We start from the raw sequence: 24,511 nt of genomic DNA on the forward strand, positions 1-24,511 counted from the left end.
ATAACCAACTTTTGGTTTTGTTAGTCTTCTCTATTGTTTTTCTGTTCTCAATTTTATTTATTACTGTTCTAATCTTTATTATTTTCTTCCTGCTGTTAGCTTTGTGTTTGGTTTTCTCTTCTTTTTCTGGTTCCACAAGGTGTCTAAATCCATAGAGTGGTTTGAGATCTTTTCTCTTTTTTAATGTAGCTATAAATTTACCTCTGGGCACTGGTGTCACTATATCTCATAAGTTATGGTATTTTGTATGTTTGTTTTCATTTTCCTTATAGATTATCTGCCTAGATGTTTTATGCATTATTGAAAATGATGTATTGTATTTTCCAAATATTATTGTAGAGTTATATAATTCTATTATTCTGTTAATATTTGCTTCATATATTTGAGGTCTTTGTTATATGGTTCATTTATGTTTACAGTAGTTATATCTTCCAAATTAATTGGCCCTTTTATCAATATACAGTGTCCTTCAGTCTGTTTTAATAGTTTTTGAAATAAAGTCTATTTTGTCTGATATCAGTATAGCCACCCTGGTCTCTTTTAGTTACTATTCATATGGAGTATCTTTTTCACTTCTCTAACTTTCAATTTATTCATGCCTTTGGATCTAAAGTGAGTTTCTTATAGACAGCATATAGTTGAATCATGCTTTTTTATCCATTCTGACAGTGTCTGCTTTTTGATTGGAAAGGTTAATCTATTTGCATTTAAAATAATTGCTGACAAGGAAGGATTTACTTCTGTGTTTTGCTGTTTGTATTCTGTATATATTATAGCTTATTGTCCTTTATGCCCTTCATTTCATCCATGTATGCCTTTTTTTTTTTTTTTTTTTTTTGGGCCATGCTACTCGGCTTGTGGGATCTTAGTTCCCTGACCAGGGATTGAACCTGGGCCCTGGCAGTGAAAGTGCTGAGTCCTAACCACTAGGCAACCAAGGAATTCCTGATTTATGCCTTCTTTTATTTTTAGTTTCTATTTTTCTAGTGACCTGTTTTGTTTCTTTTCTCATTTCCTTTGTGGTGATTTTTAGAGATTTTCTTTGTGGTTACCATGGAGATTCATATAACATCCTAAATTTAAAATAATCTATATTAAATGAATTCTAAAGCATACAACTATACTGCTTCTATACATCTCTGTCCTCCCTCCCTTATGTTTTTGTCACAAATTACATCCTTATACATTGTATGCACTATAACATAGGATTATAATTATTTTCATGTATTTGTCTTTTCAATTCTGTAGTAAGTAAAAGGTAGAGTTACAGACCAAAAAATACAATAATACTTGCTTTTATATTTGCCCATATATTTACCTTAACTGGAGATCTGTATTTCTTTATGACTTAGAGTTACTTTTTATGTTTCTTTCATTTCAATCTGAAGGAGTCCCTTGAGCATTTCTCATAGGCCTAGTGATGACAGACTCCCTCAGCTCTTCTTTATCTGTGAATGTCTTAATTTCTCCTTCATTTTTTTGTATATATTTTAAAGTTTATTTTAATTTTTTTTCCTATTTTATACATATTAGTGTATATATGTCAATCCCCATCTCCTAATTCATCCCCCCCTTCCTTTTTTATTTATTTATTTATTTATTATTTTTTGGGGGGTACACCAAGTTCAATCATCTGTTTTTATACACATATCCCCGTATTCCCTCCCTTCCTTGACTCCCCGCCTCCTCAAGTCCCCCCCACCCTCCCCGCCCCAGTCCTCTAAGGCATCTTCCATCCTCGAGTTGGACTCCCTTTGTTATACAACAACTTCCCACTGATTATCTGTTTTACAGTTGGTAGTATATATGTGTCTGTGCTACTCTCTCGCTTCGTCTCAGTTTCCTCTTCACCCCCTACCCCCTCCCATACCTCGAGTTCTCCAGTCCATTCTCGGTATCTGCGTCCTTGTTCTTGTCACTGAGTTCATCAGTACCATTTTTAGATTCCGTATATGTGAGTTAGCATACAATATTTGTCCTTCTCTTTCTGACTTACTTCACTCTGTATGCCCCCTTCCTTTTTGAAGAACAGTTTTTCTGGATACCATCTTTAAGTTGATTGGGCTTTTTCCTTTCTTTCTTTTTTTTTTTTTAATTTATTTATTTTTTATTTTTGGCTGCGTCAGGTCTTTGTTGCAGCATGCAAGGTCTTTGTTGCTGCATGCAGGCAGTTCACTGCAGTGCATAGGCTTCTCTGTAGTTGTGGCTTGTGGGTTTTCTCTTCTCTAGTTGAGGAGCATGGGCTCAGTATTTGTGGCATGTGGGCTTAGTTGCCCTGTGGCATGTGGGATTTTAGTTCCCTGATCAGGGATTGAACCTGCATCCCCTGCATTGCAGGACGGATTTGTTAACACTGGGCCACCAGGGAAGTCCCCCAGGTTTTTTCTTTTAACACTTTAAATATCATCCATTGTCCCTTGGCCTCCATGGTTTCTGATGAGAAATCAACTTTTATACTTATTAAATATCCTTTGTATGTGATCAGTTGCTTCTCTCTTGCTGCTTCTAAGACTCTCTCTTTGTCTTTGTCTTTCAACAGTTTGATTATAATGTCTCTTGGTGTGATTCTTTTTGAGTTTAGCCTACTTGGAGTTTGTTATGCTTTTTGGATTTGTAGCTTCATGTCTTCTATCAAATCTGGGAAGCTTTCAGCTATTATTTCTTCAAATATTCTTTCTGCCTTTTTTTCCCTCCCTTCTTTTTCAGGGACAACCATAATATGTATGTTGGCCTGCTTGCTGGAATCTAACAGGTCTCTGAGGTACTTTTCACATCATTCTTTTCTCTTTCAGCCTCTCAGACTCAATAATTTCAATTGTCCTATCTTTAAGTTCACTGGTTCTTTATTCTGACTACTAAGTCTGTTGTTGAACATCTCTAGTATTTTGTTTTTTATTTCAGTTATTGTACTTTTCAGCTCCAGAATTTTAGTTCCTTAAAAATTTTTTTCTAGCTCCTTATTTAAATTATCACTTTGTTAATATATTATTTTCCTTATATCCTTGTCAGTGCTCTCTTTTAATTCTCTAAGCATATTTAGGACAGTGTTTTATAGTCTTTGTCTACTAAGTGCTGTCTCTGTCATTCCTGTCAATTTACTTTGTTCCTTTGCATGAGCAATACTTTCCTATTTCTTTGTATGCCTTGTGATTTGTTGTTGTTGTTGAAAACTTGGTATTTGACTATTATAATGTGGTAACTGGAAATCATATTTCCCACCTCCCCAGGGTTTCCTGTTGTTTGTTTGCTTGTTCATTTAATATTGTAGTAGTTGATTTTCTTAGTGACTTTCCCTAACTATTATTGCAAAGATTGTATTCCCTCTTTATGTTGTCACTGAAGCCCTGTTCCTTGGCTTGTATTCACCTAATGTTTTGACAGAAATGTCCTTGATTGCCAGGAGCTCTCCCAGTCTTTTCAAAATGGTTCTGTGCCTGGACCCTCCTTCAACACTTACCCAGGCTTATGCCATGCCTGGGGATTAGCCACGGGTAAAAGCTTAGTGTCTTCAGTCCTTTCTGAGCATTATATCTTGCTCTGGGTGAGTTTCTCAATTCCCCAGTATACACGGGCACTTCTGAATATCCTAAATTCCCAAAGAAATGCTCCCCAGCTTTTACTTTAGGCAGTCTTTTGCATGTTTGGGCTGTAATCTCTTGCCCTATGCACGTGAAGGTTGTTTTTTCAGTTTGTGGTGTATCCACCTTTCTCAACCTGACTTTTGAGTTACACAAAACATACAAGTGCCTTGCATCAGTCCTTCAGATTAGAACAGATATATAAAATATTATGTGAATAAGGTCTGCTCTACTCCTTCCAGAAATAGGGAAATAGTCCCATGCTGGTAACATGGGCTGTTGATGCTTTAAGACTGCTGTTGCTTTATGGCTCTTGTCACTTTAAGACTAGGGACAGTTTCACACATCTGCCACTTTATGGTCACTGCCACTTTACAACTTCTATCCCACCAGGGAGGGAGGTGAGGTAAAACATATAAACTCAATACAAACCTTCCTACTGTTTTGAGGTTCCCCCCACCCTTTTTTTTTTTTTTAACTTTCAGCACTCTCTAAACTTTTGACTGTTTTCCAGAGATCAGAGTTAGTTCTGACAACTTCTGCTTGTTTTTCTATGTGTTGGTTGGGAGACAAGAGTTGGAAAATTCTTACTCTATGTTTTTCTCATGTCCAGCAGTAAACTCTTATTTTTTAAACCTAATGACTTAAAAGAAAATGCCCATTAGCAATAGTATGCAATCAAATGGAATAGTAAAAAGAAGTTTTGGCCAGTTTTGTTTGAATTGGCATATGTTTATTACCTTACATGTTGTGGCAATTATGATTAGTTGTGTCGTTTGGAGGCAGATATGCTGATAGAACTAAGAAACAAATCTTTATTTCTATTATAAATTTGAACTAGTACTTTTAACTACACAAAAAATTAGGCTCTAATTTAATTGACATGGGCATCTCCAATGTTCTGATGTGGAGTTTACCTTCTTAAATACTTGTTATCTAGGCATTAGGGTTAGTTTGAGCTCTTTGGGCCAGAAAGCTAAAATATGAAAAATATCAGCAATAAAAAAATAGAATTTAGATGTAGAAAGAACCTCACAAATAATATTATTCTAGTGATTGTCACATCAGAGTCAGAGAGAGAGCCCTAAAACCACATATTCTGAGGCCCTGCCCTATTGAATCAAGTATCTGGAGGCTAAATCTGAGAATCTATATTTCAAAAATTTCTCTAGTTTACTCTCATATGTACATAAGTTTGGGGGAAATGATATAATTTAACACTCTAGGTTTAAGGTAGAGAAAGATAGGCTCCAATAGGTAAAGAAACTTAACCACACTGGGTACCCCATTACAGTAAATAAACTAATATATAACATTGTTATTCTGGAAAGGAAGATCACATCCCTTAGAAAATAAACAAAAAAAAAAAATGAAGGAAGAAAAAAGAAGGGGAGGAAAGGAGGAAGGAAGGAAGGAGGAAAGGAGGGAAGGAAGGAGGGAAGGAAGGAGGGAGGGAAGGAAGAAGGGAGGGAGGGGAGGAGGAAAGAAAGCAAAATTCAATCTTGTTAAAGTTAGTAGGATAAAGAATTTTTTTAAATTAGTATGGAATCTACAAGGTACCAACAACTAGTGTGACAAAACTTTTCTACTAGATAGTTGGTTCTGAATATACAAAGTTATGTCAATTCTTGCTTATCTTTGGCAAATAATTGTGGACAGTAATACAGATAATCTTGTATTGAAGGCAATTAGAAAATGACTTATATTTGTCTTTGAAGACTTTTTATGCGTATGTAACCAACATATTGAACACACAAGACTCATGAGGTGTAAACATAAAGCAACTTTATTTTCATCTCCTTTTGTTCCCTTTAAGTTTTGTAGGTAGAGCAAGTTCTTCCTCTGCCCCATGAAAACTGAGGCAGGCTCCATGACTTTTGTCATTCTTAGGTAAGATGAAGTCCTCCAATCAGAATTAAAATGTTCATGTCTATGCAATAAACAAAAGTGGTAACTTGATTTGAAGCTAAGGTTCCCCCCCTCTTAGCTGGAGCTGCATGAGAGCCTTTTACAGGAAAACAGGACCTGCCTGCCCTCTTCTATCCCTTCTCATCTTGCTGTACCAGCTCCTGGGCTGGAGCATGCCCAAGGAGGAAAGGGAACAGGAAGATTCTTAAGCCACACATGCTGAGTGATGGTCTAATAGATGCTTTTTCTGGGTTTGAATATACAACTGATTCTCCAGTGAGAGCTTTTGTAATTCCTTGGTTATTTCTCACTCCCACTTCTCTGTTATCACTAAGAATCTTATCTCTGTTCTGGGTGGGATGTCCCAGACAGTCCCATCCTGCCTGTCTCACACACTTATATATGAAGGTATTCCTTGCCTACATGCATTTACCTCATACAGAACCATTATTCAAACACATTATGTGGTTCCATATTTACTGTCTTGCAGTGAAGTCATTTAAACAAAAGGTATGCTCCAAATTGAACTTCATTCTATAGCAAGTACTGATATGTTCAGCTTCCAGACTATTTCAAAATTGTCTGACATTTTGAAAATGACAAAACTTATACCAAATGTGAGATCAATTTCAGGAAAAAAATCTGGAGACTCTTTCCCTTCTGAAATACACTGTAAACTATTTTTCAGTCTAGACAGACATTGTTATCTTACAAGGAAGAAGTGGATCCCTCACCAAGCAGATATACAGATGGTTTTCTAAATGGAATGACTTCTGATTTAGCCCTCTCCTGATAAGTGAATAGAACATTCAGAAAATTGCTGTTTTGCTGCCAGTGATGCCCAACTCTGCCTGAGTATTGAAATCGTATGAAGAAATGTTTAGATATGTGGATTTTGCAGCTTCTCTACAAACCTATTCATCAATCTTCAGAGCTGTGTCTCAGGACTGCAGGAATATGAAGTTCTAAGACTCTCATTCTGAGAAACTGCTTAACCAAGGTCCTTCTTGGGGACTAGAAAATCTGCAAGTGTATTCACTAAACTGTTTTACATTCACATCTTTCCTTCCATTGCCTATTGACCACTAAAATGAAGGTCATTTAGGGAAAGTCAACACAGCAACTAGTCAAAGTCAAGTTTATGTAGCCAATAATATACTTCACCTCCGCCCCCATCCTCTGAAAAATTTACACCAAAAAGTCCAGAAACCTGAAAGAGGGAATGGGGATAAACATGTCATATATAGCTTTTATTCTCATTAACCTTTCTGATTTGAAGGTTCATCTGTGTTACTTTCTTATCTTAAACTCCTATAAACCAATTTTGTTGCTTTAAGGAAGAATCCATTATAATCAAATTTTGTCCTAACAGATTTACTTTTGCTCTGGAGTGTGTGTGTGTGTGTGTGTGTGTGTGTGGGTTTTGGGCCCAGAGTTTAACTGATGGCACCAGCAGTTTGAGAAAAACTGTGAGATACAGCCACAATGTAGTTTTTTTTTTTTTCTTTTTCTGTAATAATAAGAAAGTTTAGCTATTTTAATGTGGTCTTGCCTGAATAGGGTCTTTAGTTATATTCTTGTTGTTTTGGAATCAGTAGCTCCATTTTCATAGCTGACTCTCCTAGTCTTCAAACCAAACTTAGTTTCTGTCTCCTACTAAAAATATCTAGAGGCGGGTATCAGTCATTTGTTTTGTAGCAGGTAGCAAATGAGTAAAATAGAAAACCAGAGGTTGTTGTCAGTATTTTAAAATGTAAAGTTGTGGTTGTCAGGGAGGTAAAGTATTAAATCCATTCTTTAAAATGCTGTGTATATATTCCCATTTCTGTTGGTCCAACCAAGAAAAAGGCATAGGTTGTGTTATTCAAAATGAAGTACATATCATGGTTTTTTTTGCAGTTAGCAGCCACTTTTCTAGAGCCCACTTCTCCAGCAGAGGAGAGTCATGAAAATCTTTTAGAAGGAGGCTTTCATGTTTTTTGTTAGCCACAGTACATAGTGAACCATCTTTGAAATACAGGAGCTATATAGGGTTGTGTTTGTGGCTAATTGGAGTCACCAGTGGGTGAGAAGATAACTGGATACAGGTACCTTCCTACTGCCTGCTTTTCATTTGCTGTTTTACTCCATTCACACTCCTTTGAAGATCAGAGTGGAATTAACTATCTGTATTAGTATATCTTTGTGGTTCTGAAATGCCAGTCAGTGGATTTGTGCTTGGCTAGCTGCATAAGAGTCAACCAGGATAGGGACTTCCCTAGTGGCACAGTGGTTAAGAATCTGCCTGCCAACGCAGGGGACACGGGTTCAAGCCCTGGTTCAGGAAGATCCCACATGCCGTGGAGCAACTAAGCCTGTGCGCCACAACTACTGAGCCCATGCGCTGCAACTACTAAGTCTGTGCACCTAGAGCCCATGCTCTGCGACAAGAGAAGCCACTGCAATGAGAACCCCATTGACTGCAACAAAGAGTAGCCCCTGCTCACTGCAACTAGAGAAAGCCCATGTGCAGCAACAAACACCCAACACAGCCAATAAATAAATAAATAAAGAAAGAAAGAAAGAAAGAAAGAAAGAATAATAAAATAAAATGCTCTTCACTTTAAAAAAAAAAATGAACCAGTATAGTTTCGTAAAAGTACAGATTCCCAACTTTTTCTGTCTCCACCTCCCCCCCCTTTTTTTTTCAGTTGGTCTGGGCTGGTGCCTGGAAATTAAAGTTCTCCAGCAGACAGATATGGGAATTATTGCCAAGAGGGCTCTGAATAGGTGTCCATGTCAAGAATGTTATGAATTGCTGGAATTTCAGTATGGAAGCTACCACCACAAGTTCCATGATTTTTCCCTCCAAATTCACAGGTGTGACTGTGTACGAAACAAAATGTGGGTTGCGGCCTTTGGAGTGATTTCTGCTGCCTTGGCAGTGGTGAGCAGCTTTGGCCTGATGTTGTACATTGGGGTTCCATTTGTGATCATAGTTGCAAATTCACCATTTCTTATTCTAGGTGAGTAAAACAAAACACAAGGCTGCACATTGTGTATGTGGGGGTGTGGGGTGGATAAAGGAAGGGGATCATGTTTGATTAACCAAAATAATTATATTTAGGTGGCTCTACAGATCCAAAATGGGGTATCAGGAAAGAAGAAAATCAAATGGAATTATGTGTCTTTATAGTTAGAAATCTAGTACCCCAAATGGAAAAACACAGACCAGGGACATGAACAGGCAGTTCACACACACACACACACACACACACAAAACCCAAAATACTAATCACGGAAAATATAAGAAAAAAATATTTGATCTTTCAATTAATCAGGGGATGCAAGTTAAACCAAAAGTGAGACACCTTGTTTTCTTATTAGATTAATGAATATTAGCAAGATTGAAGGTTTAGGGAAGGTTGCCTGCAAATGAACACTCATATTCTGCTGCAGAAATTTGTAAATTCATGCACTTTTAAAATACAACTTTGCAGCAAATCAAAAGATTTAAAAATTTAAAAGGGAACACCTTTGACTTGCCAACTCCACTTCTAGGAATTTGTCCTAATTATTGGACAAGTGCTCACAAAGTAGAACAGGTGTGTTCATTTCAGTGTGATTTAGAATAGGAAAAAAAAAAACCTAATCCCATATCAACATGGAATTTGTCCTCTCGAACATAGCAAATTAAAGTTTTGGAATCCTATTCAGTCTTTAAAAAGAGGTAGATATAAAGTGTTAAATGAAAAATGCTGTTTATGAAACAAGATGTTTAAAATAGACAGATATACAAATATACGTGTATATTTGTACACAGCAAATTCTGGATGGATATACTTAAAATATTAGCAAGGATTATCCCTGAAGGGTGGAATTGCAGTTGTTAAAATTTTTTCTTTGCATTTTCCTGTACTTTCAGGATTTATTTTACAATAAGCATGAGAAGATAAATATATTTATATTCTGGAAAGTAAGCAACTTGTAAGAAACAATATTTGGTTTCCTAGGGGAGATAGTGGAGGAAACCTTCCTAGTGCAGACCCACACGTAAGCACTCAATGTTCCCACAGCCATAAATAACTATAGTCAAAGCGTATACAACTGATTTAATATAAACCATCTTTGTATTGTCTGTGTAGACACAGAATTATGAGTGTAGGGGTGTGTGTGTATGAGTGTAGGGGTGTGTGAGTGTGTGTGTGTGGGGATTTCAGTAACTCAAGAAATGTGAGGACAATTTCTGAACAAGGTTCTATAAATAATAAAACTGGTTTTTAAATACCTAATAAATATCAATGAGTTTATTCGTGGTCCTTAGTACTTCTGATTCCTCCCTTCTGTCCAGCTGCATACAACTGAAATCCATTAAGCTGGCAGCGGGGGAGTGTCAGGACGCAGTTTATGAGAGACTGCGTAAACTTGTGTCAACGTAAGCCCTCCTACCTTGATCATACACATTGAACATCTGAATGAGAGGCAAAGTGCAGTTCCCAGTACCCTCCCGTGCAATCCATGGAGAAGATCTCTCTAAATTGAAATTAAAATCAGCATCTCAGTTCCAAGTACTGCTTTTGTATCCAAGCACACAGAAACAGAGGTGTGCATGAGGGAGAGCAGTGGAGAGCTTGAGGGAGGTGAGCTTGATCTGCAGCAGGCTCCTGCTGTGCTCTGTAATCCCTGTTCGTCTCTGTAGTTCTCCTCTCCCCGCCTTCAATGATGATTTCCCGTCCTCAGATGTTCTCCTGTCCTCTTTATTCCAAACCAATCAGGAAATCTCACTGTGGAAAAGACTGAGTACCTTAGTAGGCATTTAATATGTAGAGGATTCTTAATATTTACTTTGGTACATATTTCTGATCTCAAGAGTACCTGCATTTTGTTGAGATAATGCCTTAACCTGGGCAAGTGAAATCTGAATGACAGCATTCTGGGTATCAACAACAGACTAGCAGGAAAACTGCATGTGTGTGTGTGTGTGTTCGCACGCACGGGCGCGCGTCTATAAATGATGGGATGCCTCTAAAATCATACCACATGGATAGCTAGATGCTAACTGGAGAACAGATAAATCCGGCTCATATTTTAAGCAATAGAACGTTGGCTCAGTGTTAGTGCATTAGAATAAAATGGTTTGTGAGAGAAAATGGTCTCTCGAGTATTCTAATGGAATCGAAGATACACTGCTAATCCTGCTTCACCTAATACCCAGTCAGCCAGGTTTCCTGACTCATCATGAAAACACCCTGCATGACAACTAGGAGTCAAGTATCCTGTGCTATGTGCAAACAGGGGTATGTACAAAGCACAGAGTTATTACAGAGCAAGGAGTGATACGTTCTGTTGTGGATTCAGAGGCAACCAGAGAAAGTAGTATCAAAACACAGACTGAGCCAGATAAGTAAGACCTTAAGAGATGGACAAAGGGAATGGTTTGAATTGATCTAATTTTTTTAATGGATGTTCATGCGTATGACGATTCTGTTTCTTTTTTTAACAGGTGTTGGAGTCGATGACATGTTTATCATGATTTCTGCCTGGCAGAAGACCAACCTCATGGATGGCATAAAAGAGCGGATGTCCAATGTCTATTCGAAAGTGGCAGTGTCCATTACAATCACCACCATCACCAACGTCCTGGCCTTCTATACAGGAATTATGACCTCTTTCAGGTCTGTACAGTACTTTTGCATCTATACGGGAACAACCCTGCTCTTTTGTTATTTTTATAACATCACCTGTTTTGGAGCATTTATGGCCCTGGATGGTAAAAGAGAAGTAGTCTGTCTACGCTGGTTGAAGAAGCCAGAAACTCCTGAGCAAAAATGCCCCTCATTAAAAAAGTCCTGCTGCCTCCCGTGTGATTCTCTCCGAGATGAACATAAAGCTGATATCCATCCAATGAATTTGTTCTTTAGAGACTATTTTGGTCCTTTTCTCACAAGCACCGAGTCCAAGTTTTTTGTAGTGCTTTTATACATTTTGTACATCATAAGTAGTATCTATGGGTGTTTCCAAGTGCAGGAAGGTTTAGACCTTCGCAATTTGGCAAGTGATGACTCCTACATCACACCATATTTTAACGTAGAGGAAGAACATTTTTCAAGTTACGGTCCCAGGGTTATGGTTATTGTTACTGAAGCTCTTGACTACTGGGATAAAGATGCTAGGCAAAAATTGGAAAAATGTCTGGCAGATTTTGAAAACAGTGACTATGTAGATAAAAATCTTACAGAGTTTTGGTTACGCGAATATGTGAAATATATGCAAAACCACCATCAAGATGTAAATGATAAGATAACTTTTCTAAAAAATATTCCCAATTTTCTGGTGGATTTTCCACTTTTTATGTATGATATTAATATTACATCATCACAGGATATCATTTGTTCCCGGGCCTTCGTTCAGACCATGGATGTTTCTTCTTCAACCAGTAAGAAGCTGATGTTGCTCCAGTTCCGAAACATGGCCGAAAAGTGTGAAATTCCCCTAATGGTGTATAACCAGGCGTTCATATATTTTGATCAGTATTCTGCAATATTAGAAAACACTGTTCGAAATGTAATTGTTGCATCAACAGCTATGTTCATTGTTTCCTTATTGTTAATTCCTCATCCCCTGTGTTCTTTGTGGGTCACTTTTGCTATTGCTTCTGTGATTGTGGGAGTAACAGGTTTCATGGCATTCTGGAATGTCAATCTTGATTCCATATCCATGATTAATCTTGTCATTTGTATAGGGTTTTCTTTTGATTTTTCTGCACACATTTCCTATGCATTTGTTTCCAGTTCAAAGCCCTCAGTAAACCAAAAAACCATCGAGGCATTGTATCTGCTAGGCTACCCCGTATTACAAAGTACAATTTCAACAATAATAGGGGTGTGTGTCTTATCTGCAGCTAAAGCATACATCTTCAGGACATTTTTTAAGATTATGTTTCTTGTTATGGTATTTGGAGCTGCTCATGGCCTAATTTTTATTCCAGTATTCTTAACCTTTTTTTGAAAGTTTGTTTGACTAGCCACTAACAAATCAAAGACCAATTATAGAATTCCTGATTGCCCCAATCCAGTCTGATAAAAATGCACTATTAAGAATAGTCAGTAAACTAAAAACAAAGGCATGTTTCCTTGGCTTGGAAATCCCATTTTAAAATGTTATTTAAAATATCCTGAGAAAAATTAGTCTTACATTAAAATATCTTTACTAAATTAGGAAGTGTTGTCATCTTTATTATGGTCTATACAAGCAAGCATAAGTATAACTTTCCAGTTATTTTTTCCTTTTATTTCTTCATTAGTAGTTTATACCTGGAATTCAGACATTTTATGCATTATACTATAAATGGAGTGTTATTTTCGTTGTACTTCCCATATGCAATAGTGTGTAAAAGTACAACTGATTATTATTTATTCTCCTAGTATGGGGTTTTTTTTGCATTTTCTTAGTGGTGTATTTTGATGAACTGAGGTTTTTAAAGTTTTGGAATCTTTTTGCCTAGTCCAAGATGACAAAAAATTCATCAGTGTTTTCTTCTCAAAGCTAGTAGTTTTATTTTTACATTCAGGTCTATGATTCATAGACCTGTGTGTGTTGGGAAGTATGGGTAGAGGTTCATTTTCTTCCCATTATAGTTATCCAGTTGTCCCAGCATCATTAGTGAAAAGACTATCCTTTCACCATAGGATTAATTTGCCACCTCTGTCAAAGAACCAATTGACAATTTATGTGTGGCTCTATTTTTGTGCATTAATCTGTCTGTATTAAAGTGGACACCACACTGCATTGATTACTGAAGCTTTATATTAATTATTGAAATTAGGTTAGGCAAGTTATCCAACATTTTTCCTCTTTTCCAAATTGTTTTGGCTATTCTAGGTTCTTTGCATTTAGATACAAATTTTAGAATCACTTGTCAATTTATCCAAAAGAAAAAAAAAAGGCTTCTGGGATCATGATTGGGTTATGGTGAATCTACAGATCAATTTGAGGAAAAAAGATATCTTAGCAACATGGAGTCTTCCAATCTGTGAACATGGTTTCTCTCTCCATTTATTTATATCTTCTTTAATTTCTCTCAGGAATATGTTATAGATTTACATAGATTTACTTCTAAGGACATTAATTTTTTATAGCATTGTAAATATTTAAAATCCCTTTTCCATTTTTTTTACATAAAAATACAGTTGGTTTTGGTATACTTATGCTGTGTAATCTTTTTAGGTTCATTTATTAGTTCATGTAGAATTGTGTAGTTTCTCTAGTAGTTTTTATCTATGCAATTATGTAAAGGTCACATAAAGACCATCTTATTTCTCCCTACAAAACTTTATCCCCTACTTATTGCTCTGGCTTAAAATGTTCAGTAAAATGTGGGAAAATGTACTAAAAGCAGACATCACTGCCTTGTTCCCAGCTTTGTAAGGAATGTGGTCAATATCTCATCAAGTATGATGATTACCTGGAAGTTTTTCATAGCCATCTTCTGTCAGATTGTGGAATCTCCTTTCTACATCTAGTTTTCTGGGATGTTTTAACATGAATGGGTATTAAATTTTGTCAAGTAATTTCTGTCCATTGACTGAGATTATTATGTCTATTTTTCTACTTTAATGTGTGAATCTAACAGTTTATATTGAATGATTTTTAAATATTATACCAACCTTTAATTCCTAGGATGACTCACCTTTAGTCATGGCAAGTTATTATTTTCATATATTGCTGTTTTTGTTTTGTTAATATTTTGTCATGAGGGATACTGGTCTACAATTCCCTTTTTTGTAATGCCTTTCTCAGGTGTTGATATCAGGGTTCTGCTGCCCTTAGGAAACAAGCCAGTAAATATTCCTCCTCTTCTGTTTTCTGAAATATATGATGTATAGTTGATATCATTCTTTTATTTCTTACTTAAATATTTGGTAGAATTCAGCAGTGAAGTCTTCTGGGCATGGAGTTTTTCTGGGAAGGATCTTTTATTTCAGATTCACTTTCTTTAATAAATAGAAGGCCATTCAGATGTTCTTTTTCTTCTTGGGTCAATTTTGGTGTGTTTTGTTTTATAAGGAATTTGCCTATTTTGCTAACTGGCTAATCGATTATTTTCTTTATGTCTCTAGTGATGTTCCCTGTGCCATTCTTGATATTGGTAATTTGTATCATATACCTTTTATTTCTTGATTAAGGGATTATCAATTTTAATTAAATTTTTCCAAGAACCAACTTTTGGCTTTATTGATTTTCTCTTTTATTTCTCGATTTGCTAATTGATTGATTTCTACTCTTTAGTCCTTCTTCTTTTCTTTGACTTTAACTTTCTCTCCATTTTCTAGCTTTTTAAGGTGGTAGGATAAATCACTGATTTTAACATTTATTCTTTTCTAAGAAAGCTTTTAATGCTATAAATTTCCTTCTAACTACTGTTTTAACTGTATGCACAAATTTCTGTATGAGGGGTGTTCATTAGCATTCATTTCAAAATAAGCTCCTATTTTCCTTGTGATCTCTTTGACCATGAATCAAACAATACATTTATTTTCTCTTCATTTTTTAAGAATAGTTTAACTGGATATAGAATTCTAGGCTGAGAAGATTATTTTTCATTCAGCACATTAAAAATGTCATTGCATTGTCTTCTGCATGTTATTTTTTCAAATTAATTTTTATTGGAGTATAGTTGCTTTACAATGTTATGTCAGTTTCTACTGTACAGCAAAGTGGATCAGCTATACGTATACATATATCCTTTCTTTTTTGGATTTCCTTCCCTTTTAGGTCACCACAGAGCACTGAGTAGAGTTCCCTGTGCTATACAGTAGCTTCTCATTAGTTACCTATTTTATACACAGTATCAATGGTGTATATATGTCAGTCCCAATCTCCCAATTCATCCCACCTGCGCTTGGTGTCCATATGTTTGTTGTCTATATCTGTGTCTCTATTTCTGTTTTGCAAATAAGATCACCTATACCATTTTTCTATACGCCACATACATGCATTAATATACAATATTTTTCTCTTTCTGACTTAATTCACTCTGTATGACAGTCTCTAGGTCCATCCATGTCTCTACAAATTACCCAATTTCATTCCTTTTTATGGCTGATTAATATTCCATTGTATATATGTACCACAAATTCTTGATCCATTCATCTGTTGATAGATATTTAGTTTGCTTCCATGATCTGGCTATTGTAAATAGTGCTGCAATGAACATTAGGGTGCATGTGTCTTTTTGGATTATGGTTTTCTCTGGGTATATGCCCAGTAGTGGGATTACTGGGTCATATGGTAGTTCTATTTTTAGTTTTTTTAAGGAACCTCCACACTGTTCTCCATAGTGGCTGTATCAATATACACTTCTACCAACAATGCAAGAGGGTTCCCTTTTCTGCACACCCTCTCCAGCACTTATTATTTGTAGATTTTTTGATGACGGCCATTCTGACCGGTGAGAGGTGATACCTCATTATAGTTTTGATTTGCATTTCTCTAATAATTAATGATGTTGAGCATCTTTTCATGTGTTTGTTGGCCATCTGTATGTCTTCTTTGGAGAAATGTCTATGTAGGTCTTCCGCTCATTTTTTTTTTTTTCATGTTGAGCTACATGAACTGTTTGGATATTTTGGAGATCAATCCCTCATCAATTGCTTCATTTGCAAATATTCTCTCCCCTTTACTGTTATACTGATCACTGTGCAATATGACTTTTTCCCCTCTAGCTTCATTTAAGATTTTTTTCTTTAGTACTGGTTTTCAGCAATTTGACTGTGATGAGATCATATATGGTGTTTTTTCTGTTCAATCTTCTTAGGTATCTTTAATCACTGAGCACCTGTGGCTTGATATTTTCCATCATATTTGGAAAAATTTTAGCCTTTATTTCTTCAAATGTTTTTCTGCCACATCATCTCTCCCCTCTCCTTTAGCGACTTTAATTACAAATATGTTCTCGTTATTTTCAGTTGGTTCATAAAATTGTAACAGTCTCCAAGGTTGCATTTTATCATTAATAAATTGAAATTTATTGACACCTTCAATAAACTCTTCTCTGTAGCCCATATTTTATTGAAAAAATACTCTTTCTACACATGGTAAGCTCAGGAAAATTCTGCTCAGTGAAGGTACTTAATTATGCTTTTATGTATGGAAATGTTTAAATATTTTAGTCCCAATATTTTCATCATACTGTCCATTTTTATTTCATTGAGACTGTCATTCTTAGACAAATATTTTTATAACAAAACCCATCAACTATGTTGTCTCTATTTCTAATTATCTTGAATATTTTGCCAAACACAATAGAGATGTCACAAAATAATAGGGCTTTTCAATTTCATTCTATTCATTACAGAATGTAAATTTATCCCCCAAATGGAAGCTCATACAAAAGTTCTTCTCACAAGTTATGAAATTACAAAGCACAATTATAAAATTTCAATCAGGTACACTGTTTGAACTCCCCTTATTTGATTTGGTCATTTCCTTCCTCACTTTTGTAGTGACAGATTCAATGACTTCCTATTTATACACCATGTTTTCAAGAACTACAATTTGCTAAAGGCTGCAAAACTTTTAAGTTTCTATGGTTTTCCATTCACTGAACACTTTGATTAAAGATTCACAACTGATTTTGAACATACTGCAACAAAAAAGAATGGAAGACATTCACAAACTAGCTCAATAATTTTGTAGGGCACTAGATTGATTGATTTTCAAAGTAGCTCTTCAAAGAATCAAACATTTGTAAAATCTGTCTGATATTGGGCAACTAAGAAGAACAAGTGTGTACTGTCATGCTTGAGTATTTTTAATTCAACCTCAACGTAATCGCCAAATATTTGTCGTTCACTTACTTTAGGTGTTTTTATTAGCTCATCTCCTCCTTCTTCATGTATTCCTCAGATGTAATCTTTGGCAATCCATTCATATTTACAAATGAAGCCTATTTTGCCTAGTATAGATCATTGATACATTTCCCATGCAATTGTTAATTCTGTCTCCAGCAGCCAAAACTGGTTTCTACTATTGTCCTGGTATACCACCTATTTTAAGTTTGTCCTGGATGTCTTGTTTTAAATGTATTATTATTATTAAGAGATGAATTAAAATAAGCCTGGATTGGTTTGATATACTTCTGCTTTTTACTTTCAGGTTCTTCCATGGTCTAGTCTAGTGATGTGGATGATACAAGTGCACTAAATAGAATTTTCACTTTAAATTGTAGTTAACTGTGAAAGTCACCCACTGATAAACCGCCTCCCTTCCAGATCCTTTACAAATGCTATGCGACTAACACTTCCCTTATTACAATAAAAAAGTGTACTTCTCACTCATGTAGCAGTCACTGTAGATGTTCCTGGTCAGTGAATAGCTATCCTGACCATGATGATTCAGGGACCCAGGCTCCTGCCAACTTATGGTATCACAACCCAAATGGCCTCTTCTGTTGCCTATGTCTAGAGGGCAGATGGGACTGAGAACTTCTTAAAGATCTTGGCCTATAGGTGAAACACATCACTTCCATGCATATCTTGTAGTCAACTACTGGTCACATGGCCACAGGTGTAAGTCAGAGGAATTAGAAAATGTAGTCCTTGATTGGGCAGCCATGTTTCAATTAAATTCCATGTTATGGAAAGGTAGCACAGTTTTTGGTTGACACAAGCACTCAGTGTCATCGATTCTTAACCTCTTTACATTACACTAAATTAAATTTCCAGATGGATCAATATTTAAATGTTAAAAATAGATAATTGTAATCTCAGAAAGGGAAAAGTCTGTCTACTATGACACAAAATCCTGAACTCATTAAAAAAAAAAAAAAGCATTAGTTAATTCAATCACAAACATAAGGAATGGCAACCAGTAAGATGGGGTCAGGACATGGAGTCTTCATGACTCAAAACACAGGAAAATTCAAGAAGAAAATTCTAACAGTCCAAAAGGGAAACCAGGAAAAGATATAAGATGATAGTTCACTCAAAGGGGAAATATGGTGAGTCTAAGCAACAAATTAAAAAAGTAAAATCCAAGTAAGATACCAATGAGACAAATCAAACACTTTAATGACATTCTGGGATAGGCTGTGGCAAAACAAAACTGCATACCCTGCTCATGAGGGTGCAAATTGATACAGCTTCTATGGATTTTATCAATAACTCTGAAATTTAAATGGGATATCTTTTGCTCCACTAAATCCCTTTCTAAAATAACATCTCACAAATATAGTTCTTGTGCTCGAAGTAAAAGACATTCATTCACTTAGCACTGTTCGTGCGAAACATTGTAAACAGCAAAACATTGTAAACAACCCACAAATCTATCAATAGGGTTATGGCTAATTAATTTATGTTTCACCCATACACTGGAAAATTAAAAAGCAATTCAAAAGAATAAGGTAAATCTACATGCAGTAACATGTTAAGATCCTCTGACATATTTGGTGAATAATGTAATCTGCATACACAGTGCGATAATATTTATGACAAAGATATACCTGCATATATTTTGACATGTGAGCAAATACAAAGAAAACGGTTTGTAAGGCTAAACACCCACTTTTTAACACTTCCCTTAAGAAGAGGAATGAGACAGAAGGAAGTTTTAGGGTTGGGTTTTGGGGTTATTTTCTTTTTTTTTTTTTCACTTTTCATTCTATGCATTTACTTCTAACTTTTTACAAGGAGAATGTTATGTGTGTATAGAATAAAAATAACTAAATTAAGTGTACAAGGTTCACCAAAGCCTTACCTGAGAACCATGCTTCTGGATGATCCGCCCAAAGGTAAAAGCTGCCACTTAGGACACATGAAATATCTGTGCCATTTGTGTGTGTGTGTGTGTGTGTCTGTGTGCGTGTCTGTGTGTGTGCACGTGCCGTAAACAAGCCAGATTCTCCCCATAAATTGCGAGTTGTGTAGGACAGGCACGCATTTCGTTCGCCTTTAAGAAATGTTTCTTGTATTAAATGACACCTGAGAGGATGGGCCCAGGAACAAATTTGGGGCTGCTTAGGCACCACGTGCCCACCAACGAAGCTCCCGCATCCGGGCTCGAGCAGCCCGGGCTGAAACAGACTTTCTTAGAATTTCTCCAGGAAACCGTCCGGTGGGTGGAGATGGGTGCTGGGTCCCGCAGCTCCTTTCTATCCTGCTGTCCCGTTTGAGAACGTTGCCTTTCCTTCCCGGACATGAGCCTTACTCTCCCTAAAGCTGGTCCGGAGGGAGAGCCCGAGCCGAATCGGAATCCTAGCGGGAATGTAGCCTGGGGCCGGAAGTAAAGCTGAACCGGAAGCGAAGCTGCAGCCCGAAGTGGAGTCAGAGGCGGGGAGAGGAGCTGGTTGTCAACCTGAGAGGCGTCTCTGCAGTCGTCAGTCGGCACGGGGTCACAGCGTTTGGGGCCTCAGGGGGAATGTTGGAGCGGCTCTAGAAAGAGGAGGGGTAGTGAGGCAGGGGCCACATCCAAGCCTCACATCCAGACCAGGCCACCGGTACTCTGGGCAGGGGAACTGGCCTAACTGGAGACCTGCGGCGGGCGGTTCAGGAGACGTCGCGGTTGTCAGAGCCCAGGCCGAGCCCGCGCCACGCAGGAAGTCCGCCTTGGTCCTTGCAACTGCTGGGATCTAGGCATGGATTTAAGGAGCAGAAAGATGGCTCCAGTAGTAAAGAGACTTACCACAATGGGTAGCTCTAATAAATTACCTCGTAATTTTGTTATTCTAGAGAGGAAACCGCATCTCTTAGAAAACAGACAAATGAAAATGAGGAGAAGGGAGAGGAGGAGGGTGGGTGAGGCCGGTTCAGAGTCTAGGCGGACAGTAGTACCATGTCAGGCCTCCAAGCAGCTGATTAATACATGCTTTTGCAAGAGCCAGAAACTCTCTAGTGTCTTTTTTTTAATCTGTCAATAAACAATGATACTTGTAGGCAGTGTTTACCTTGGGCTTCTCACATGTGCACTCACGCATCTATAAAGTGCAGTTCACACTATCTCTTAGGCCAGCAGTAATACTTAAAGTGTAACCCCCTCACAGTCCTCACAGAGCCCTGGAGTTGAAACAAGAAATCACACATGGTCATTCACCCTCATCATTCCATTCCTGTACTTCCCAGTGCAGTTACATGAGTCACACGTGACCAGTTCATCTGCCTGCACTTGCACATGTGGGATGGAGGTCACTTTCAGCACAAGGAAACTAGGTTTTTATTGGTAATTATAGGAGGTGTTCTAAATTTTATCTCAACCATTGACCTAACTGGAAATTTTTTATTTCAGAAAGAAAGTGGATCAGGGTCTAAGAGGTACCCACCCCATGTATACTAATTTTTTTATTCTACAAAACCTTTGACCAAAAATGGAGACTAAATATAGAACTTAAGATGGAGTAAAGTGAAGTGATGCCAAAGGATAATTGATCCTTCCCCATCTAATGGGATTTAGGCACCTGCCATTGGGCTGGTTTCGCCACTGTCTGCTCTCACCCAGCAACAGGTGCTGGGGGCTCTTCCTTTAATACTTTGGAGCCCCTTATGAGTGCCAAGGCCCCCAACCCCTGTTTGCAGGGACACCATGTGTATTCTTCCACTTGAAGTAAGTTGTGTCCACACAGGGCAACCCCAAAGGGGCTCAGCACCTTCTCAAGCAGAAATGTGGATCCCCATGTACCACTTATGTCTGGAGCACCACCTAGGGCCATCAACCTAGACCCTTGGTTTAGTATTTAAGAAAAAAAATTGAACCAACTATATCTTCCATTGAACAGATTTGTAAGTCCACTCAAAACATATTCTGTCATTTAGGTCCATCTTATAAAAAGGTAGGAAGTATACTCATTTTCATCATTCCCCCCTGCCCATCTCTAGGTTTTCTATTTTCCCAGAAGGGTGTGCTTCCTCCGAGTACAAGCCTCACTCACTCCCCTGTCTCCATAAGAAAGCTCAAGCCTCAACCATAAGTTTATGTAGAATTTCCCTCCAACACAAACAACTCAGATGACCTTGCAGCCTGAGGAGATGAGCAGCTGTCATTAATGCAGTGAGAAACCTGTGGGTTGCCTCCCTGGCTAAACCTCCTGCCAAGCCTTCCTCCCCTCAAGGTCATTATCCTAAAGAATGATGTCTGTGGGCATCAGCTGACTTGAAAGAGATGTGGGTGCCCAGAGGACTAGCACAGCCCCATTCTGTCGCCCAGCAGCTCTCATTCTGGCTCTGGCTTCTCATTCCCAGCCATGGGAACTCTTTCCAGCCATCCTAAGACTTCCTTTAGAGTAGTTCTTGAAAGATTCCCCAGCCAACATTGGCCTCATTTGCCACTGCTATACTTCTCTTCTGAAAATAATTCACTTCTTTCAAAAAGATTGAGTCCAGCAAAAAATTTAAATGACATTTCATTCCTCCTTATTTTCATTCTTCTTCTGACTCTCTTGTGTCTGACTCTGTTAGACATTTAGAAGGCTTACAATTCAGGTCATTGAAAAGCAGGAATTTCCAGTTAGTGTTCAGAGTCTCAGGGAACAGGTGTGCATCACTTCTGCTGAATGGACCGTGGAGACATGAGGCCAGCAATTCACCAAAACCATCAGAAAACACCAAGAGAGAGCAGCCCACGTGCCCCTGGAGGAGCCGTCTGCAGGGCTCTCTCTCACGTGGCAGCAGAGGGTCCGCAGGCCCTGGCTGTGCTTCCTGATGCCTCTATACTGCTGGTGAGGGATGCTGTTTTTCAATGATGATTCTGATTCCCCACCAGGAAACCCAGATCTGCTCTCCTCATTCCTGAACCCAGAAACCCTCCAAGATTAGCCTTCAGTCCACCCTCTCCTTCTCTCTCAGGCAGAATGAATTGACACCATTGCAATGCTGGCCTGGTCGTTGCTAATCACTGTGGTGTCAGGGCCAGGGCTGGCCACATAACTCGCTGCCACAGGGATTCTCAGTGTCATGAGAACTTATCTACTTCCTGATTTTAGGGAGAGGAACAGCAATGTCTGTGACATGCAGGAAGTCCCAGTGAGTGAAATAAACAGGCAGGGTCAAGGCTGAAGTGACAGGAGGCTGTCTGTGAGGGGAAGCTGACCAGGGCAGCATGGCCAGACCCTCTGTCCAGGGACAGGCTGACACTCTTGTTGCCTGAAGAAATGCAAATCAACAGGGTCCCAAGGCTCTAACCCAAGGTAGGTAATTACTTCAGATCTTCAGTTCTCTGTACCAGGCAGGCACCTGTGAATCTGGGACAGCCAATGGGAGACAAGGAGAGCCAAGCCAGACAAGAAGCCAACCCCCTGAGCCAGCAGGACTTGGCGCCCACTGGTCAGAACACAGACAGACAGGGGGATGGCCAGTCACCACTCCTCACTGAGGGGGGATGGCAGGAAGCTGTGGCCTGAGTCTCATTCCTAAGGCCCACTGACATGGTTAAAGGCAGAACGGACCTTTTCTACATTCTTTGTAGCAGAAGCCCTGGGTTCCTTCTACACCTGGCTCTTAATGGCCCAAGGTGAAGACTGAAGAAAATGTTGCAATCACTCATTCCTGAGTTCATTTGTAAATTCATTCAATATTTATTGAGCAATGGCCATTTTTATCACTAGGGATATACAACTAAAAAGGACAAACCTATGTCTTTGAGAAAATCATCTAGTAGTGAAACAGAAAGTAAAAGCTCATGAGAGTGCAACGCAGTGTCTGCTCTGCCTACTAGAGAGAGAGAGAGAGAGAGAGAAGGGAGGGGGCTTGCAGTTTTCACATGTGGGGATATTCAAGTTGCTGCTTTCCCTGGTGGTCCAGGGGTTAAGACTCCATGCTTCCACTGCAGGGGGAGTGGGTTCAATCCCTGGTCCAGGAACAGATCTGCATTACACATGGTGCAGCCATAAATACACACACAACACATACACATACATACATACACACACACACACATACATACACAGACACACACACACTCACATAAACACACACATACACACAAACACACACACATATGCACACATACACACACACACACATACACACATATGCACACATACACATACACACACACACACATACGTAAATACAAGGGAGATATTTTTGAAGCCAGTAGGTAAATTGGAGCTAATCAGGAGGGGAGGAAAGCTTGTAAAAATAAACCTGAATCCTGGTTCCCCTCTTTTTCCTCTCACATGTGCTCAGACCACATTCATACCTCGTGCTGCTCTTTGAAATCTCCGGGCACCCTCCAGCCACAGAACATTTCCCTTTCTTCTGTGATTTGTCTGAAATGTGCTTCTCCTCCAGCAGTGAAGAGCTGATTCCTTTGTTGTCTTCAAGGCTTCGACTTAAATGCCCCCTCTTTGGAGAGAGCTTCCACACCACCCATGGTAAATATCAGTCCCCATCTTTCTCTGTCCATGTGTCCTAGCCTCTCTTTTTTGTATCTCCGACAGCCAGGAAATGTGGGATCTTAAGCCCAAGTGGGGGCTGTGGGTAAAGGGAGATGTGAGGAGGGGTTGGTGTGGCATCTTCTCCCTACAGATTTTGCTGGAAGAGAAGCTGATTTCCTTCAGAGAAAGGGCATGAATATAAACTCCAGGTAAAATGAAGATTAAATCGAAGATAATTTGAAGGTTAAGTGTGAAAGAAAAAAAAAACATGAAACCTTTAGATGCACAGATAAGAGAATGTTATTATGATGTCTGAGGTATGAAGAACTTTAAATGTCAAACAGAGTAGTAATCATAAAGAAAAAGATGGACACCAAGGGGGGAAAGCGGGGGTGGGGGTTGGGTTGGGATGAACTGGGAGATTGGGATTGCCATATATACATTACTAATAAGAAAAAAAAATAAATTGTACACTTTAAATATATGCATTTTATTATATGTCAATTATATCTCAATAAAAGACAAAAAAGAGAAAAAAATGGAAAAATATGACTATCTTACAAGTAAGACCTACTTTTCATCAAAAAAATCATAAAAAGGAGGAAAATAAAAGCCAAGAAGTGGGAAGTGACATGGGTAACAAGTGAAAAGATCTTTCACCAGTAAATATTTTTTAAAAGTA

The 24,511-nt window shown here is 38.2% G+C and overlaps 1 protein-coding gene across 1 annotated transcript in view; it reads left to right on the forward strand.

Moving 5' to 3' along the window:
• LOC130852577 (patched domain-containing protein 3) overlaps positions 1–17,581 on the forward strand; it is a 30,022-nt gene extending 12,441 nt beyond the window's left edge. Inside the window, exons 3-4 of the mRNA XM_057733689.1 lie at positions 8,346–8,491; positions 10,969–17,581. Coding sequence (XP_057589672.1) covers positions 8,346–8,491; positions 10,969–12,473 — 1,651 coding nt within the window. The 3' untranslated portion in view covers positions 12,474–17,581. The remainder of the gene's footprint in view (positions 1–8,345; positions 8,492–10,968) is intronic.
• The last annotated feature ends 6,930 nt before the right edge of the window (positions 17,582–24,511 follow it).

The sequence above is a fragment of the Hippopotamus amphibius genome, chromosome 4 (genome assembly GCF_030028045.1).
Source record: "Hippopotamus amphibius kiboko isolate mHipAmp2 chromosome 4, mHipAmp2.hap2, whole genome shotgun sequence".
Classification (NCBI taxonomy): Eukaryota; Metazoa; Chordata; class Mammalia; order Artiodactyla; family Hippopotamidae; genus Hippopotamus; species Hippopotamus amphibius.